The sequence below is a fragment of the Polypterus senegalus genome, chromosome 11 (assembly GCF_016835505.1).
Source record: "Polypterus senegalus isolate Bchr_013 chromosome 11, ASM1683550v1, whole genome shotgun sequence".
NCBI lineage: Eukaryota > Metazoa > Chordata > Cladistia > Polypteriformes > Polypteridae > Polypterus > Polypterus senegalus.
In genome coordinates this window covers 103,797,156-103,818,638 of record NC_053164.1, presented here as the reverse complement: position 1 = coordinate 103,818,638, position 21,483 = coordinate 103,797,156, and the positions used below count along the sequence as shown (strand labels likewise).

The 21,483-nt window shown below is 40.7% G+C and overlaps 1 protein-coding gene across 1 annotated transcript in view; it reads right to left on the bottom strand.

The window, feature by feature from the left end:
- rerg (RAS-like, estrogen-regulated, growth inhibitor) overlaps positions 1 to 21,483 on the bottom strand; it is a 279,191-nt gene that overhangs the window by 11,220 nt on the left and 246,488 nt on the right. The window contains exon 4 of the mRNA XM_039769411.1: positions 2,528 to 2,601. Coding sequence (XP_039625345.1) covers positions 2,528 to 2,601 — 74 coding nt within the window. The remainder of the gene's footprint in view (positions 1 to 2,527; positions 2,602 to 21,483) is intronic.

The window sequence follows — 21,483 nt, the reverse complement described above, 5'->3', positions numbered from 1 at the left end:
CTGATTTAACGTCACTTCCTGTTCCGGCGCCCAGACAGACGCCATTTCCTGTTCCAGCGCCCAGACTGGCGTCACTTCCGGTTTACAGACTATAAAATCTCCATCTTGCCAAACTAGTTCAGTTAATTCTAGGAACTCAACAAAACAATATCCTGTGTTGGCTCTAAACCTTTTGCACCCAGGAGTAATATACGGGTGGCTTCCCCAAACCTTTTTCAGTGTGTCATTTTGTTTAACAACTATATAGAGGATTTTAAATAAGCAACTGGCTTGAGATCATTTGCAAAACATTCAACATTCCATATATGTTGCAATGGATCACCATTCTATACTGGGTTGGTTCTTGTTTTATACTGGTAACTCAATAGAAAAAAACAACAAAGGTTAAAAAAGATTTAGAAAATAGATGAATGATAGAGTTCTTGAATTTAGCATTCATGGAAAATACCAGATATGCATTCAATGTGTGAAAAAAATAAACCTAGTTCTCTAAACATATAAATGTCTGATTAAATTACTTGTACTCCAAATCTGAATTTTGATAGGAATAAATGTCACAAGGACAGACAACCTTTAACAGACACTAATGTCAGTTTTTCTTGTATGTTACCAGCTGTGCATACACTAGGGAAACAAAAAAGACATTCCATCTGTGTCCAGCGCCGTCCCAAGCTGCAGCTCCTTACCATGGTCAATGTATGTCCTAATATTGAAACACTGTGATGTGCACAATGATCTATGTATGTTTTATTTACTTATTGATAGTTTGTGGCCATTTGTTGTTTTTTACTTGTGGTTATCGTTCTGTCTCTGAGTTTTGTTGTTTGAGGCATGATGACGCAGTGGTTATTATCGCTGTCTTACAGCTCAGATCACTTTGTCATCCACAGTAATTAACCCAGCATGGTTAGCAGATGCTTCCCTAGCTTAAAATGCCGTTGCACCATTATAATACACCCAAAACTAGTTTAGTTCTCGCTTCCCCATAGACTTCAATATATTTCATGGAATTTCACCAAAGTCCAAAGGGATTCGCTCATCACTAAATATTTAATTTTAGGTGCTGAACTTTTTTTTTAGCATGTAGAATCCATTGTGTTGCGTTTTTACTCATTTATTTGGGAAGTTACCATCATTTTAGTTTACGTGATGCATGGTGACATGTCATGTGACCATGAGTGGCATTCCAATTTTAGTGAAAGTCTCCCTATTAATATGGCTATGCTGTCACGTAACTTTACCCCTCGGAGGAGAAAATACCTCTAAAACCTCTCTTCTGTAGTTACCTTTGTTTGAAGTAGACCAAGTACTTTTGCTCTAGACTTTTCTTTTAGATTTACCCTTGAGTTTTGTCTTGTTTTTCTATCAATTCAGTTTTGAACTTTGCCTATCCCTCTTTACAATTCTGCCTGGAATTATATCTCCTGGTCTCCATAATTCTCACAGTAATCCTTGGAAATGTTATCCCTACACCCTGTTACAGAATTGGAAGATACAAAAAGCTCAGGAGCCACAACAATGAGAGAGAGAGAAAGAGGGACAGTCAACTGCTGAACCAAGTAAAGAGATGTAAAAGAGAATAGATTTGTTTCGAACCTAGTTTTGTCAAACTTGACTTGCTTGTATAGAATGTTATTTGATTTTAATAAAATGAATAAAATGTTAAAAAAAGAGAATAAAACAAGCTATCAACGTCAAAGATTTCAAACACCCATTTGCCCTCTAATTTGGTGAATGAAGTCCAGTTCTTGAAAATATATTTAGAAGACCCATTGATCCTCAATGCAGAGAATCCCAAGAGTATCATATTATAGGAGGAGGATTTCCAAGAGCCAAAGAGTGAGAAATAGGGATGTTTGGCAAAGCGCCAATGTAAAGCTGGCAGTAATGATGTCAAGGAAGAGGTTCCTCTAGGAGAATTAAAATGTGAGAGATCAATGGAATGTGAACGGAAAGAATGAATTAAAGAGAATTAGAGACAGAATCTTTACAGTGATCTTATTTGTGATGTGATGAAGTAATGCAAATACCATTCTAAATGTATTAACATTAAAATGTGAACTATTGCAAACAATTATTTTATGTTACCAGATGTTAATTATTAATTTATACTTAATTTTGTTATTTTGTTATCTGCATATATTTAGGTGCAAACTCAGGTCTGCAAAATAGTGGCAATTCATTATAGGGAAGCTTGTCTAAACACAAGGACAAAAAAAAAGAAAATAAGAGAAAAAGTTGTCTGGAATTTCTGAAACTGAAAGAATTATGTTAATGGCAATAAAAGCAAAGTACTACTATTAATGGTTTTTATTCTTGAGCTGCTTTAAATATCTTAAAAAAAGATCATTAAACAAATCATGAGAACAGACCATTCTGTGTTCTTAGAATAAAGACATTGTTTTATATCATTTTGGCTTTCTTTGCTCTTTATCAGTCACGAGGGTCCTATCCTATCTATCATAGTCCTAATAACGTTTAAAAGTTAAACTCTCTTTAAGCAGAAATTTAAGAGAAATAGCCTTACCTGACCAGCTGTGTCTAGTATTTCCATGGATACTGCTTCATCATCAATATTTACTTGATGACGATAAGTTGACTCTGCAGGAATAAAAAAAGATGTTACTAAAACAGACCTTGGACTCTGCATACTTGCATAAAGCAATAAAACTGACATATACATAATTCATCCACCTTCTTTATTTTCCTTCTTACTTGCAAACTAAAAACAGATAAAGGATTTTGGTAGGCTTGATGTCATTTGAGGTGACATATAAAGCTACTCAACAGTTGAAAAAATGAAAATAATAAAATCGACCGGATTATATATAATCAGAATGTCATGATACCACTGAAGTTAACATTTTTTCAATGAATAATGCTTTAGATCTATTTGGTAATTAAGCAAGATGTCTGTAGGTTCTCCCTTGTGGCATTTCTCAAAGTTCATTTTATGGGCAATTTCTTTTCAGTATCAGCATGTTACGTCTGAGCCACAGATTCTCATTAGGATGATATCCAGGTGTACATGAAGATCTTTCCTGCCTGCTCAACAGACTTCGACAAGCTCAATTCTGTTTAAATAACATATGTAAACAATTGTATATTCCTAATCCTATTTACAAGCAATCTGGATAGCATCTATTGCAAACACCAACTTTTAGTCCCTACCAACAGTGTTAAAGTTATTCTTGACAGCACCATGAGTTTTGAAACCATATAGCTACATTCATCAAAAACTGTTTTACCAATTCAGAAATACTGCCAGAGTCAGACAGTTTGTCTTTTCCTTTAATTCAGACATATTTACTAAATGCATCGGACTCATTTCCACCTTCAAGCTCAAATACACTGGCTGCCCATATAGCAGTATGTTCAAAACTCTCCTTCTGAATAAAAAAAACTGTTCATTTCAACACCACGTTACCAGAAATTGATACCTGAATCTTACAAACAATCATTCAAATGAAAGCACCCATCTTTCTTACAATTCCAATTCTATCTCATAATCTCTGAAATTCTCTCTTTTTTGTCTCGGGGTCGGTTCACATAACTTTGTTGATGGAGTATTTCAAATATCATGTAAAGAATTATCTTTACCTTCTTGCATATTAATCAAGATGACTGTAATTGTATTTGTATTACATTCTTCTGTATCAACTGTACTTAAACTGATCCTACCTTAGTGTTTACAGGCTGTTAATCTGCTCAAGTTAACTGTTCAGTTTGTTCTTTACAGTTGTACCCTATGGCTATTATTTTTAATGTTTTAATAAAAAGTCTTTGTTTATTTTGAGACATGTCCTTGTTTGTGATGTGATAGTATATTCTGTGGATGATGCTATTTAAGAAAACAGCTTGCGTCAGGTACAATTTGTGTGGAACTTAATTCTTCTCCATTTGTTAACACTGGATTTCCTTCACAGTCCAAAGACAATCTACTGTACCAGTTTATGTGTTACTTATACACTGTTCTAGTTTTCCTGCATGTGAGCCAGTAATGGACTAATATGTTCGGCATAATGGGACCTTGTAAATGTCTCAGGACAGAAGAATTAGATGCACAAGTACATAATACAAGCTGTGTTACCCAGGTTTCCTGAGAAATTTCTTAAGACAAAGGGTGTCATTAGTTAATTGGGAGTAGCAGAATTAGTTATGTAGCTAGGTGTATTCTGTATATGATATTTGTAGTTTGTTTTTTAAACAAGGGATAATATTATTGGCAGACAGTGTAGTATATTGGTTAAGGCTTTGGATCTAGGACTTTAAATGCTGAAGTTTTGAGTTCAAGTCCCGCTACTGACACTATGTGAACATGAGCATTTCATCTGCTTGTGCTCCAACTTGAAAAATAAAAGAAATATAACCAATTGTATCTCAAATGTAAGTTGTCTTGGATAAGGGAATCAGTTAAATAATAAGTAATAATAATGATATTATTAGGTCACTGGAGCTACTTATTTATGAACATGCTATACACAAATGTCCATGAGTCAAACATTCCTGCATTAGATTAATTCTTGCATTTTTCTGATATTCTTGTGACCTGGCTTTTGACAACAGTCATTGCAGAAAACAATTTTATAGAATGTATTCTTTTGAAATTGAAAGAAGTAATCATATATATATACTAGCAAAATACCCGCGCTTCGCAGCGGCGAAGTACTGCCTTAAAATTTTTATTAAGAAGAAAATTAAACCTTTTTAAACTGAGGGAAAATATACCAATAATTATTTGTTAAGGATCTCTTTGTATGCCACATTGTGAGTTCGGCCCTCCGGTTGTAATATGACCAAGCTGTGCGCTGAGCTTACTCTTGAGCATGCAACATACAGTTGGCCATGTGAACAGTAATCTTGTTTAAAATCTCACAGCTTAGATTGCTGCTGTCATAATCGGTTTGAGATTCATGGTTTGTTTCAATTACGACAGTATTTGTAGGACTTGTGTTGAAGTGACATTCAGCAACTGTCAAGAGTTGTAAGTATACAACTGGTTTCATCGATAACTTCACATCCAGCTTTTGAGAGTTTAAACATTAATAAACAAAGTGTCCACTACTCAAATCATCACCTGTGAATCCAAGATGTTTAAGAGGCATTGGCGGTTGTCGAAGGTGTAAAATATTTGGCCATTTCGGTACACTTGAAAGCGACAACCAAACAATTCAGCAGCAGCCGTCAACTCACATGCAGATCCATAGGTGAAGGGCTTAAGCATTTCACTCTTCTAGTGCTCCTGTGTAGTATCTATACTAATAAAAGGCAAAGCCCTCACTCACTCACTGACTGACTCATCACTAATTCTTCAACTTCCCGTGTAGGTAGAAGGCTGAAATTTGGCAGGCCCATTCCTTACAGCTTACTTACAAAAGTTAAGCAGGTTTCATTTCAAAATTCTACGCGTAACGGTCATAGCGGTCGACAACGTCCGCCATATTGAACTTTCTTATTTATGGCCCCAGCTTCACGAAATTTGGTAGGTGGCTTCCCTTAGCTAACCGAAACCAATGTACGTGCTTATTTCGGTGGTATGACGCCACTGTCAGCCGCCATATTGAATTTTTCAACATCACTAATTCTCCAACTTCCCGTATAGGTAGAAGGCTGAAATTTGCAAGGCTCATTCCTTACAGCTTACTTACAAAAGTTAAGCAGGTTTCATTTTGAAATTCTACGCGTAATGGTCATAACGGTCAACAACGTCCGCCATGTTGAACTTTCTTATTTATGGCCCCATCTTCTCGAAATTTGGTAGGCAGCTTCCCTCCACTAACTGAAACCAATGTACATACTTATTTCGGTAGTATGATGCCACTGTCGGCCGCCATATTGAACTTTTCAACAGTCTTTGTTACTTATGGGCCCATCTTCAAGAAATTCTATCGATCAAAGAACTGTCACTTACCGAGTGGTTTCCATGCCCGGAGATACCACCTGCCTTTTCCATTCTCTTTGTTACATATTGCACGGCCATATCAGGCTCACTCTTGATATCCGGAGGAACATTGTGTCTTATGTATTGAATGACTGGGACAGGTTCAAGGTGTGGACTGATGACGTACAGGAGATAATTAAATTACACAGGAGCACTAGAAGAGTGAAATACTTAAGCCCTTCACCTATGGATCTGCATGTGAGTTGATGGCTGCCGCTGATTTGTTCAGTTGTCGCTTTCAAGTGTACTGAAATGGCCAAATATTTTACACCTTTCGACAACCACCAATGCCTCTTAAACATCTTAGATTCACAGGTGACGATTTGAGTAGGGGACACTTTGATGTTTATGAATGTTTAAACTCTCAAAAGCTGGATGTGATTTTATCGATGAAACCGGTTGTGTGCTTACAACACTTGACAGATGCCGAATGTCACTTCAACATGAGTCCTACAAATACTTTCGTAATTGAAACAAACCATGAAACTCAAACCGATTATGACAGCAGCAATCCAAGCTGTGAGATTTGAGACAAGATTACTGTTCACATGGCCAACTGTACGTTACATGCTCAAGAGTAAGCTCAGCGCACAGCTTGGTCATATTACAACCAGAGGGCCGAACTCACAACGTGGTATACAAAGAGATCCTTAACAAATAATTATTGGCATATTGTCCCACAGTTTAAAAAGGTTTAATTTTCTTTTAATAAAAATTTGAATGCAGTACTTCACCGCTGCTAAGCGCTTGGTATTTTGCTAGTAATTATATATATATATATAATCTTCTACCTACACGGGCAGTTGGAGAATTAGTGACATTGGAAACTTCAATATGGCGGCCGACAGTGGCATCATACCACTGAAATAAGTACGTACATCGATTTTGGTTAGCGCAGGGAAGCCACCTACCAAATTTCGTGAAGATGGAGCCATAAATAAGAAAGTTCAACATGGCGGACGTTGTTGACCGTTATGACCGTTAGGCGTAGAATTTCGAAATGAAACCTGCTTAACTTTTGTAAGTAAGCTGTAAGGAATGAGCCTGCCAAATTTTAGCCTTCTACCTACACGGGAAGTTGGAGAATTAGTGACGTTGGAAAGTTCAATATGGCGGCTGACAGTGGCATCATACCACCGAAATAAGTATGTACATTGGTTTCAGTTAGTGCAGGGAAGCCGCCTACCAAATTTCGTGAAGATAGGGCCATAAATAAGAAAGTTCAACATGGCGGACGTTGTCGACCGTTATGACCGTTATGTGTAGAATTTCGAAATGAAACCTGCTTAACTTTTGTAAGTAAGCTGTAAGGAATAAGCCTGCCAAATTTCAGCCTTCTACCTACACGGGAAGTTGGAGAATTAGTGATGAGTCAGTGAGTGAGTGAGTGAGGGCTTTGCCTTTTATTAGTATATATATATATATATATACACACACTAGCAAAATACCCTTACTGGAAATTGAACGCGTTTGAATTGAAATGGGAGATTAGATGGTATAACGGGGATGAGAGGAATAAAAACTGTGTCAGCTGAGGCACTGCCAGTAAATATAGTTGCTTCAATTAGGTTGTTTTGTAGAGATGTGACCTGAAGTCTTGTGCCGTTACAAAGTTTCGGTGGTTGTAAGTTTCTGCTTCCTTGGCGAAGGTCGTAAACGAAAGGAGACACCGCAGTGAACATAGAAGAGAACCCGTGGATTAAATAAAACCTACACAATAACTAACAATCGTAACAAATGAACAATAAAATAGAAGAGAACCCGTGAATTAAATAAAAAGTTTGCTTCGTTGGTGAAGCAAGGAAAAAGCACTTTCTTATATGTCGTTCGTTTTTAAAACAGTGCAGAAGCTGTGAGAAAGCTGCTTCCTTGGCAAAGCTCGTAAACGAAAGAAGACACCGCAGTGAACACAGAAGAGAACCCGTGAATTAAATAAAACCTACACAATAACTATAAAAATCGTAATAAATGAACAATGAAACAGCGGAGAACCCGTGGATTAAATAAAAAGGCTGCTTCGTTGGCGAAGCAAGGAAAAAGGACTTTCTTATATATCGTTCGTTTATAAAACAGTGCAGAAGCTCTGAGAAAGCTGCTTCCTTCGCAAAGTAAGGAAAAGACTGAAGAGACGGCGTGGACGCGGTAAGTGTTCGGCAAGGCAGCTGAAGCGCTGCATTATGGGATCTGTAGTTTATTGTGTTACCAGTGCTTCATATCCCCGGGCCATTAATAACAATAATACAGTATATAAAATGATCTCGGGCAGGATATAATTACACGCCGGGCCGGATGTTGCCTGCGGCCTTTGAGTTTGACACATATGGAGTAAATAGAACTTGAAAAGATATATTTTTTCGTACATCGAGCCCGCGTGCTATTGTGGTTTTGCTTGCATCCCTCAATAAGTCATCCTCCCCTCGCTCTTACTTTTTTACCGTTCATCTAATGAATACACTGAGTATGGCTTTACCAAAACAATCATTGATGGCGAATAAAGTATCCATTATTCGAGTATGTAGAACCGGGTATATATATACATATATATATACCCGCGTATCAGTGGAGCGTAGTGTGTTAAAGAAGCTATGATAAAGAAAAGGGAACATTTTAAAAATAACGTAACATGACTGTCAATATACAGTAATTGTTTTGTGAGTTTTACTGAGTGTTGCTGTCATCAAGGATTTGATTATCATTATTTCTTTCAATCAGGTTCGTATTTGTAGGATGTGTTGTGTTCAAGTTACATTCCGTGTTTGTCAATCGTTGTAAAGATGACAGGTTTCATTCATTGATTCGTTTCTTACTGCATCAATAAACAGCTCGTCTTCTTCTTTATCTGAGACCCGACACACTGCATGCACGGGTTTTTTTTTTTACACTGTCTTCCTTTAGCGGGACATTGACTTTTTCCACCGTGTGCTTTGTTTCCACAGTAGCTGCATTTATGAATATGCTTGTATGTATCAGACGCTTCATATTTTTTGCTGCCTTTTCAATTGTGTAATTCGTTTTTGTTCAGCTCTTTGGAACTGTTGGCTTTTGTCTGTGCACTGCGTCAGTTCACGTGAGCCGCTCGGTGTACATGCATCGAAGTTTCCCAGCTGTGCTGGTGCCATGTCGTGCTATGTCCATGGCTGTATCTAATGTTACCGAAGTCCCGGCACTTAAAACTTTCTCTCGCAGTTTCGCTGAGTTTGTGCCAAACACCACCCTGACCATCTCATTTTCCTCTGCATAAGGACAGTCCTTCACCCGTGAATATTTACCCGTGGCAGTTTGCTATTGGATTGCTGCTGACGGACGGCCTTATATGGGTAGGCACTAAATTACAAACGCCAGCGGCAGCCTGTCTATGAACTTAATTTAAAGTTTAGGTTTACATTGTGCTTTGTTTCCGAAGTAGCAGAACTCATGAATATGGTTGTATATGTCACTCGCTCGCTTCTTATTGTTTCGCTGCCTTTAATTATATAATGCATGTTTTCTTCAGCGCTTTTTGGGCCTCTTCCTGGTTTTCTACGTACTGTGTGATTACGTGGAAGGCGTGATGATGTCACACGAAACTCCGCCCCCACGGGTTTCAAGCTCATCTCCATTACAGTAAATGGAGAAAAACAGCTTCCAGTTATGACCATTACGCGTAGAATTTCGATATGAAACCTGCCCAACTTTTGTAAGGAAGCTGTAAGGAATGAACCTGCCAAATTTCAGCCTTCTACCTACACGGGAAGTTGGAGAATTAGTGATGAATCAGTCAGTCAGTCAGTCAGTGAGTGAGTCAGTGAGGGCTTTGCCGTTTATTAGTATAGATATATATATATATATATATATATATAATTATTAGATGTTCATGATTTTCGTTTGTTTAAACAGTTCACTTAAGTATTTCTTTTTGTGTTTTTTTTGTCAGTTGTATGTAGTGCCCATTTACAACTGTCAGATATGAATGTATATACAAAGCAGTACTTGAACCGGATATACATAAGTTCTGATATCCTATGTTACACTGAAGTATCAAAGTGAAGAATGAAGAGAACAGAACATTAGCATCGACTGTTGCAACAGATTTTCTGTAACTTCTCATTAGAAATTCAAGGGTCACTAAGAAAGACTTATGTTCATCCCTTGACACTTGCAAGACTGTGGTCAAAGAGTAGTTTTAAGTTTTAAAGAGTGGAGGTAAGAGGAGGGTCAATTTACAGTGCTTGCAACTGGGGGCTGTAGGTCAACAGAGAGGAACTGATAACCAAAATGAGAGCTGGTACGCATTGTCACGTATGTGTGTCAGAGGGTCACCTTCCAAGTTCTTCACAGGTATGTGATACCACCCCAAGAAGAGACAGGGTGCCGCTTCTGCCAGTTACTTTGTCTGTTCTTTATTCTGCAGCAGGGAAAGACTGCCCATTGAGGGCAACTAACTCTGCGCCTTCTGCTCCCAGGGCTATACAGTAAGTTTGAGACCACCCTTATGACAAAAGCAACCAAGGAGAGGAGCTCCACTAGCTGACTGAAAAAAGCCTTATGAGGAGAAGCATATACAATTGTTAAACACCATTGTGCAATATTTGTGTATTTTTGCAAGAGAATGGGCTTGGCACCCCAGAGAGCTGTGATTGTACTGACCAGTTATTCCTTGGGTGACCGCAGCATCTAAGAGTACTGGTGGCCAACAGAAAAAAAACAGCACTTGCAAAACATCAAGGTTTGCTTTTTCCTTGAGTTTTGCTTTAAATGCTTATTCTAAAATTTTATTGATCAGATCCTGCCAGGTTTTGAAAAAAATTTGTACAGATCCTCTAAGTGAGAATTTGATTTTTTTCCAATTTTAGATAATATATAACATCAGTTACCCAATGACTAAAAAGTGGTGAGATAGAATTCTTTCAGTTGAGTGTTTTAACTAAATGGGAAATAGTGTTTTTGTTGAAAAGTGAGTGAGTGAATGAATGAGTCAGTCAACTTTGCATTATATACATATAAATTGTCACACATGAGTGCTTGGGAGAGAGTTTAAGGGCTCAGATAATAGTAATTCTCCACCAATCCAAGGAGTGGTGTTGTGTAAAAACACTCTTTTTCTCCCTCTTTATCTGTCTAAATACAGTCATGTACATTTATATACCATTAATATAAAATGTAAGAGCCTCACAAACAGCCTCGTGAGCAGGAAAATCTATTTATTTATTTCTATTTTTATTCCATTATATGTTTTTATGAATGGATTTGCAGTAATCAAACATTTGTTTTAGGTGTTTTGAGGCTCCTGAGTATGGTTATCATATTTACTTTTGAAATTTTCCAGTGGAGTAAAAAAATTGGACCGTTTAATCTACAATTTTGTATTTCTTAAGATCGCGGGTATCTTTTGTTCTCATCATCAGGACTGTATTTTTTTGTAATTTTATCCTGGTTCTGACTTTTCTGCCCTGTATTTTTGACCACGATTTTTGTCTCTCATTTTGGCTTTGATGCCTGCGTCTTTGATCTTCTAGTTTTGAATGTTTTTCTGTTACTTGTCTGTTCTCCCGGTCACATCCCAAATCCAGTCAGTTTGCTGACATAACACAACTCACATTTAAATTGAAAGAATATGCAGACTAAAACACACTGTGTGACTTGAACTGCACCATGCATTTTCAATAACAGTGCTAATTACGTGCGGCCGGGTGTTTGCTGGATAGCAGAAGACCAACAAACAATTGAAAGATGATTTTCCACATACATATTTGGTCTTTCTACACCAGAATTCTGCATGTTCTTGAAGCAGGAGCATGATATCTTTTCCACAAAGGGAAAGGAGCACATGTGGGCTTCCTTGGTGGCTGTTTCACATTTCAGCAATGGGTGAAAATCAGGAGGCAAAATAATATCTTGTGAATGATATTGATTTCCTTTCTTTCGTTAAGTGAAAAAATGGTAGTGGTATTTTCACACCTCTTTGCTGGCATGTCCTGAATGACTTTGACTATGAAAAGTCTGAACAACACGTGCAAAGTCAAAAATTTAAAAAAACACAACAACAGCAACAACAGGTGGCCCTCATTTGAATACAATCAGTGACCTTCAAGTCACATCGTTAAACTGGAAAGTTCTGGGGATACATGAGGGGCCCAACATCACCATTAAGGTGAAATAGGCATCCACCTAGGTCACAGATAATAAGGGATGGGGGACCCAGCCACACGGGTTAGCTACCGAAACTGGGCACATACACAAACCCAAAGATCTAATGTACAGGACACTGCAGGGCCAATTGGTCAAGTCCCTCAGCCAGCAGCAGACTTGCAGCACCCACAGCAGGAAGACAATTTGACATACAGTAATACTAGAACAAATGTTTTTTCTCTGTATTACTTAATTGCACAACATTTGTTAGTACTGTGACCCACTGGCGTATAGTGCAGAAATGTGACTGTATAAAAGGTATGATCTTGCCATAATTTAAAGGAATTCTTTTTTGTTATTGTTTGGACTGTATTCTTTTTTATTATTAGAAAAGTACAAAGAGTTAGATGTCATTATTCAAGTCTAGTTTCAGAGATAGAGACTCTTCTGAAATGTAGTTAGGCTGAGCAATTGTTCATAAAAAAAGTCATTTTTAGAGGAAGGCCAACTACCATGTGAGGTCTGTTTACACTGTATACTCAGGTCTGACTCTGAAGTTATTTCATTCTAAAACAGAATGGGATGTGGGGGCTCAATTTGTATATGAACTGACAGCTGACTGAGCACAGACAACCATGGCTACTTTTAAATAGCAGAAGTTTTTTTTTTTGCGTTTGCAATTAAAGCAAAAAAGACAATAGTACAAAAACAACTATTGCTAATCTAATACCTTACATTTCACATGATATTTAGACTTAAAGAACTGTCTGATTTACTTAATCACATTTGAACACATGCAATATTACACCCTCTGAGTATGTTAGAGCCCACTCTTTTATTAGAAACACAAAACATAATATAATGAGCCATTTGGAATAAACTTTATTGTCTGTCCTGCAAAAAATAGTACAAATAAAGAAAATTAGGCAAATATTAAGACTGTATTTTGGGGCCATATTTGTAACCACATTACTATGAAGGAGCAATAATTTAAATAAAATAAAAAATACCTATTAGGGTAAAGGTCCTACCGTTTTCTGAGACACATAATTAGAAAACGAATATGTAATAAGGATTTCAGATCATTAATCAATAAAAGTGATAAAGTACTTCATGATTACTAAACATTTTTTAAATTGAATGTTCAACATCTCATAATGGTTTTATACCCTTTTACAATAAATATATGCAAGCGACTATATTTTTCAGTTTTATTAAACTGATAGTCAGCAATTTGTGAACTATTGGTGATTCCATTAGAAATGAGCGTTATTAACCTTTGGTTTGCACACAACTGAAAAGGACAAATTTAGCGCAAAATCCAATAAAAAACATGAATAAATACAACAATGTGAAGACAAATAAAACAGCAAAACATTTATGCACTTAAAAATTTAAGAACATAATAAAAGTTGTCTTTTTTCTTTGTGTACTAATTCTCTCCGTATTAGTCCAATGTGAATAGGTGTGCACTGTAAGGATTATGTTTTTCAATTTCTCTAATGCATTTAATACCATCCAGCCATCCATAATAAGGGGTAAGCGCAAAGAAAATTGACTGTCTGTCCGGCAGTCCACAGTTTGGGAGGCCCTCACTAGAGCTCCACAAGGAACAGTACTGTCTCCGTGTGTCTTCACTCTGTTTACCTCAGACTATAAATTTAACACCAGGTCAGGTCACATGCAGGAAATTTCAGATGATTCTGCACTTACGTAGTGTATTGATAAAGGGGGCTGAGACAGAGGGTAGGAGTCTTTTGGAGAACTTTCTTGGTGCAGAAAGAATTGTCTGCAACTTAACATCAGCAAACCAAGGAACTGATTATTGAATTTCACCACACCAAAGAGCCTCTCTGTGTGGTCACTATTCAGTGAGTGGACGTAGAGGTTGTACTTGGGGGTCTTTGGGGATCCACACGGATGACATATTGGACTGGTGTCATAACACAAAGGAACTATATATTAATGTGGGTTGGTGACATCTCTGTACAGGCCACTGTAATTTTCTGCACTGTGGTGTGCTTGGCTGGTAACATTACCTGAAGAGAGGACCACTGAATCAGCAAGCTAATTAAAATGGCAGGCACAGTTATGGGATGCACTCTGAACTGGAGGTGGTAGTGAAGGAGAGAAATAAAACAAAACTGATTGCCACCATGAACAATGCTGCACATCCTCTCTATGACATTAACAATGAGTACATTCAGCCAACAAATCATTCAGCAGAAGTGTGTCAAGAAACGCTACTGGGGGTCCTTTATGTCAATAGCAATACATTTGCAAATCGCCTCACTGTGACTGTAAAATACATTTTCTTTCTATTTAATTTTCTTCTTTTTTAGTCATTCTGGCGTGTGTTTAGAATCTATCCATCTATTTATCTATCTATTGCTTCTATAAAAAGCCAGTTTTCCTCATTGGGGCACATAAAGTTCTCTCTATCTAAGCTATCAGAATGAGTCCTGTTAAGGCAACATCAGACACCAAAGCTCTGTCTCTTCCAGTTATGTCTTGCAAGTCGCGGGGTGCCGGTCGGAGGGGGGAGCGTTATCAGTGTGTGGCACGGAGGGACACCAGGAGAGGGTGTCCAGGCCGCGGCTCTGTCCCTGTGTCTCTTTGTCTTGCAGGGCCGGACCCTGGATGCGCAGTAGGACCTGCTTTTTTGGGGACCTGCCCTCACGGGACAGGCCACCTGGCTGGATGGCTCTTTGCTGGTGATGCGGTGCTGCCACAGCTGGCGGAGGCTACGAGGGTGCGAGTAGCTCCAACCGGAGGGGCACGAAGACCTCAGAGAGGGTGCTGAAGAAGCAAGTTACAGGGTGCGGATTGGACCCTTGACAAGTAGTAGGACTCACTTCGGGGATGAGCTGCCCTCGTGGGATGAGCTGGTCCGCCCGACGGGTATTCGCTGGCGGTGGCGCACTGTGGCAGATGGCTGGCGGGGCGACCCGGCTGGGACACCTTGGGGGACCGGAAGAGGGCGTACGCCCACCTCAGGGTTCTTTGAAGCTCGACCCTGTAGGGGCCCATGGGGACTGCCAGGGGGCACCCTGGACTTCAGCACTGCAGCCACACCTGGAAGTGCTCGGGGAAAGACGTGCAGGGACACCCGGAGTGCTTCCGGGGATACAGCTGGCACTTCCGCCACACTGGGGCGTGTCAGTGGGAGATTGCCGGAGCACACCTGGAGCACATCCGGGTGCTTATAAAAGGGGCCGCCTCCCTCCATTCAGGGGCTGGAGTTGGGAGTGAGGAAGACAAGGTCTGGGAGGAGGCAAGGAGGCAGCATGAAGAGAAATGAAGGCATTTGTGTTGTTGCCAGGATTTTGTGGGATTTGAGGTGCACTTTATTCTTGTAAATATGTATAATAAACGTGTGTTGGGTGACGTCAACGTGTCCGCCTGTCTGTGACGGGCCGGCTACCACACACATTACAATAATTACTTCCAAAATTAAGCTACTGGTATTTACTCCAATATTCTAGTATACTTATCTACACTGTTTACACCTTATAAACCTGTTAGATATTTGAAATATTCTGAACTCTGACCAAGCACTAATCAGCTTTCTAAATTCTTCTCCCTGCTAGTCTCTCCCTAGGTCAGCTTGTGAGGTTCCATCTGTATCAGTGCTCAGATCCAGAGTGTACACCAACCTGTTTTTTTCTGCCTATTTTAATGCTGTCAAGATAGATCTGTTACTAAAACATGCCATGCTATAATCACTTGGGCTGCTACTTTTGAAGGTGTCAGCCAAAAATCAATAATTTATCCTGTACTGTTACTTTGTCTAGCCCATCATTTATGAATTTACCTTGTTTGGCCACTGTGACTAACACTACTGTAATGTTCACTTATTTATTAATTTATTCGGCAGTTCTATCACTCTTTTTGATACATGCTTTTACAAATCTGTCAGATTCAATATATGGCACTTACGAGACTCCCTGATATTTGATGGTGGTGATTTTCTATTGTGAATGGTATGCTACATTATCCTTCTCCATTTCTGTATTTGATACCATTTTGTTATGCCTTCTGCTTGCTAAGCACCATTTGATGATGCATAATGTTAATGGTGGTACAGGATCAATTGATTGACTGAATACTGTGCATAGTCAGAGGTCAGTTTTGTTGGCTGTGGTTCCTGCTGGTTATTAGTCCTTCAGATACTTTTTCACACATGTTTAGATGCACTTGGGATTTTATAATCAGATGCTAGGACTGAAGTAGCTTTCCTAAAACCTATGAGTCACAGCTTCGGTGACTCATGCATCGATTTAACCAAGGGAAAAGCATTCATTTTTGGCAGCTCTAATAAATTTAAAAATGTTAGTTCTAACAGATTGAATTGTTTCATGGGAATTATGAAAATTTGCTTTGTATCTGTTTCTTTGGAGCATATAAATACTGTATATTTAATAATAACTGTTTAAAATCAATATTTGTATGCAGTTCAATTTTCCATAAGTAACAATGAAATACTTTGTAAAAGCCTAGGAACAAAAACAGCACTGCAGACAAGGAACATAAGACAACATTGACTCATGTAAGGATTTTATAATTAATCCTTAATTAATACTCAAGGGAATTAGTGCAAGAAATCAATATGAATCATTACAGCCACATACACAAAAATTAAGAGACTAATTCATTGCAATGTTTCTAACGGCAATAAGCATTAAGTCTCTGGGGAACATAAATGTTTCCTAATTGCAGCACATAATATCGGTCACAAACAGTCAACATTTCCTAACATAGTAGAACTCATTGTTTTTGGTTAGTAATTGTCACTTGCTCTGTATTACTTTAGACAAAACTACAGCAGCTGATTAACATTTCTCAGAGGAAACATGTTGGCAGCTGGGTGATATTTCTGTAACCAGACTCCTACTGTTATTGTCCATTACTGATTTATGCATTGTCAAGGGACATTTGGTGCAGACTACACTTGCAGACCAATTAGTGTTGCTTAAGATGGGAGTTGTGCCATAAAATATCTTAGTAGCAAGGGCAATGGAAAAAAATGCCAGTCTCAACACCAAAATGAGCTTGTAGAATTTCATAGGAGAATACATCACAGAATTAATTATTTATGGGGTGAATCATGGCAGGCAATGGAGCATGGACTAGAAGCTTTCCCCCAAGCCATTTGGTTTAACAGGAGATCTGGTTGATTAAATGTGGATCTCGTCTCATCCTATTAGTAGACAGGTGACCTGGGTTGATTTGGCCTTTGAAGAATGTTATGGGCCTAAAGTTGCATGGTTGCCTGGGGTTACTACAGGGAATTCTAGGTGTAGTGCTTCAGGGGTTCCTTAGCTCATTCATAACTTCTTATCTCTGGGTCTTCCCTGGATGTAGCTCCTGGCTAGATTTTAAAAGCCACTTACATTCAAACAACCTCAGAGCCTGCAATCAGAAGTATGAGTGTTGGCAAGAGATCAAAGAGCAAAAGGAAAAGAGGCTAGAAGGTGAAGGTATGAGAAGAAGGGTACTGTGTAAGGTAATATTTTGCTAGGTAAGAAGGCGCGGGTGTCCCATTGGCCTAGTCCAGCCACTCGGCTGCTCAACAATGACGATTCTGTGAGGGGATCACCCTTGGGGAATCACACCAATTGGCCATAGTGTCGTAACTGACGCTCCCCCACAATGCAGGTAATATGCCTCATTTGGGACTCCATGAGCAACTGCTCATTTAACACAAAGTCAAACCAGTGGTACCCAAGGAATCTCTAAACTGACACAGTACCAAAGGAGTCCAGTCTTCATATAAGGTCACTGAATACCGTCCATGTTTTGCAACCATATAGCAAAACAGGAAGCACCAGGACTCTAAAGACTTGGACATTCTGCATAGATATCGAGAGCGCTACACACCACTTTCCAGCGACCTAATGATCGCCCATGCTCTCCCAATCTGTCTACTGACTTCATAGGAAGAGTCACCAGAGACATGAATGTTGCTGCCGAGGTAAGTAAACATATTAACATGAGGTAATTAAAGGCCTGGACCTTGGTTTTTATCCTGGACACACACAAGCCCAGTCACTCAGACTTCTCACTTAATCTCTTGAGAGCCGTGATCAAAGCCTCCACTGACTCTGTGAAGTTCATAGCATTGTCGGCAAAGTTAAGATCAGTGAATCTGTCTCTTCACCAACAGATGCCCAACAGCCTCTGTACCCCACAACCTTTCTCAATAGCCAGTCCATGCACTGAACAGAGTAGGAGCAATAACACACCCCTGATGAACCCCAGAATAAACTGGGAAAAAAAATGCAGAGGTTCTGCCTCCACTCTGCACAGCACTCACAGTACAGTAATCCCTCACTATATCACGCTTCGACTTTCGTGGCTTCACTCCATCGTGGATTTTAAATGTAACCATATCTAAATATATATCACAGATTTTTCGCTGGTTCAAGGATTTCTGCGGACAATGGGTCTTTCAATTTATGGTACATGCTTCCACAGTTTCTTTGCCCAGCTGATTTCATACAAGGGACGCTATTGGCGGATGGCTGAGAAGCTACCCAATCAGAGCATGCATTACGTATTAAACAAAACTCCTCAATGATATACGATATGCTTCCCGCACGGTGCCTCGCACACTTAAAAGCTCTAACAGCCCGTATTGATTTTTCATTGTTTGCTTTTCTCTGTCTCTCTCACTCTCTCTAACATTCTCTGCTCCTGACGGAGGGGGTGTGAGCAGAGGGGCTGTTTGCACAGAGGCTGTTTGCTTAGAAGATACGGAGGCTCCTCTAAAAAATGCTGAAAGGCTACCTTCACATTGATCATTGTGCCGCTTTATCGCGGTGCTTGCATACTTAGAAGCGCAACAACCCTATTGATTTTTAATTGTTTACTTTACTCTCTCTCTCTGACATTCTCCGCTCTTGACGCGCAACTTGAAGAGGAAGATATGTCTGCATTCTTTTAATTGTGAGAAAGAACTGTCATCTCTGTCTTGTCATGGAGCACAGTTAAAACTTTTGACTAAAGGGTGTTATTTCATGTCTAGAGGGCTCTAATAATGTTAAAAAACGTATTTAGAAGGTCATAAACATGTTTTCAGTGCTCTAACTGCGAAAATATTAGATTTATAAATAAATAATCCTACTTTGTGGAAATTCATTTATCTGTCTGGAGAGGATTAACCGCGATAAACGAGGGTTTACTGTATAACTGTGCGGAGAATATTTATAAACAGTGTGGGAGAGTTTCTAAGGGCTTAAAATATATACAAATAACCATACAAACATATGGTTTCTACTTCGCGGATTTTCACCTATCGCGGGGGGTCATCCGGACGCATAACATGAAATCATGACTGTCCCTGTCATGTCTTGTCACCCTAGTAAATTATAGTCTCAGTGAAAGGTTATCCATCCATCCATCCTTTTCCGCTTATCCGAGGTCGGGTCGCGGGGGCAGCAGCTTAAGAGAGCAGCAGAGAGGCCCAGACTTCCCTCTCCCCGGCCACTTCTTCCAGCTCTTCCGGGAGAATCCCAAGGCGTTCCCAGGCCAGCCGGGAGACATAGTCCCTCCAGCGTGTCCTGGGTCTTCCCCGGGCCTCCTCTCGGTTGGACGTGCCCGGAACACCTCACCAGGGAGGCGTCCAGGAGGCATCCTGATCAGATGCCCGAGCCACCTCATCTGACTCCTCTCGATGCGGAGGAGCAGCGGCTCTACTCTGAGCCCCTCCCGGATGACTGAGCTTCTCACCCTATATTTAAGGGAAAGCCCAGACACCCTGCGGAGGAAACTCATTTCAGCCGCTTGTATTCGCGATCTCGTTCTTTTGGTCACTACCCATAGCTCATGACCATAGGTGAGGGTAGGAGCGTAGATCGACTGGTAAATTGAGAGCTTTGCCTTATGGCTCAGCTCCTTTTCACCACGACAGACCGATGCAGAGCCCGCATCACTGCGGATGCCGCACCGATCCGCCTGTCGATCTCACGCTCCATTCTTCCCTCACTCGTGAACAAGACCCCGAGATACTTGAACTCCTCCACTTGGGGCAGGATCTCTCTCCCAACCCTGAGAGGGCACTCCACCCTTTTCCGGCTGAGGACCATGCTCTCGGATTTGGAGGTGCTGATTCTCATCCCAGCCGCTTCACACTCAGCTGCGAACCGATCCAGAGAGAGCTGAAGATCACGGCCTGATGAAGCAAACAGGACAACATCATCTGCAAAAGCAGTGACCCAATCCTGAGTCCACCAAACCGACCCCTTCAACACCCTGGTTGCGCTTAGAAATTCTGTCCATAAAAGTTATGAACAGAATCGGTGACAAAGGGCAGCCCTGGCGGAGTCCAACTCTCACTGGAAACGGGCTCGACTTACTGCCGGCAATGCGGACCAAGCTCTGACAGTTGTACAGAGACCGAACAGCTCTTATCAGGGGTCCGGTACCCCATACTCCCGAGCACCCCCACAGGATTCCCGAGGGACACGGTCGAATGCCTTTTCCAAGTCCACAAAACACATGTAGACCGGTTGGGCAAACTCCCATGCACCCTCCAGGACTCTGCTAAGGGTGAAGAGCTGGTCCACTGTTCCGCGACCAGGACTAAAATCAGACTGTTCCTCCTGAATCCGAGGTTCACTATCCGGCGGACCCTCCTCTCCAGAACCCCGAATAGACTTTTCCAGGGAGGCTGAGGAGTGTGATCCCTCTATAGTTGGAACACACCCTCCGTCCCCTTTTAAAGAGGGGACCACCACCCCGGTCTGCCAATCCAGAGGCACTGTCCCGATGTCCATGCGATGTTGCAGAGACGTGTCAACCAAGACAGTCCTACAACATCCAGAGCCTTAAGGAACTCCGGCGATCTCATCCACCCCCGGGGCCCTGCCACCAAGGAGTTTTTTGACCACCTCGGTGACTTCAGTCCCAGAGATGGGAGAGCCCACCTCAGAGTCCCCAATCATGTTAGTGGGATTGAGGAGGTCTTCGAAGTACTCCTCCCACCGACCCACAACGTCCCGAAGTGAGGTCAGCAGCGCACCATCCCCACTATATACGGTGTTGACACTGCACTGCTTCCCTCCTGAGACGCCGGACGGTGGACCAGAATCTCCTGTCCGAAAGTCGCTCTCCATGGCCTCTCAAACTCCTCCCATGCCCGAAGTTTTGCCTCAGCAACAACCGGCAGCTCCGCTTGGCCTGCTGGTACCTATCAGCTGCCTCCAGAGACCCACAGGACAAAAAAGTCCTATAGGACTCCTTCTTCAGCTTGACGGCATCCCTCACCCGGTGTCACCAACGGGTTCGGGATTGCCGCGACGACAGGCACCGACCACCTTGTGGCCACAGCTCCGGTCAGCCGCCTCAACAATAGAGGCACGGAACATGGACCATTCGACTCAATGTCCCCACCTCCCTCGGGGCGGGTTGAAGTTCTGCCGGAGGTGGGAGTT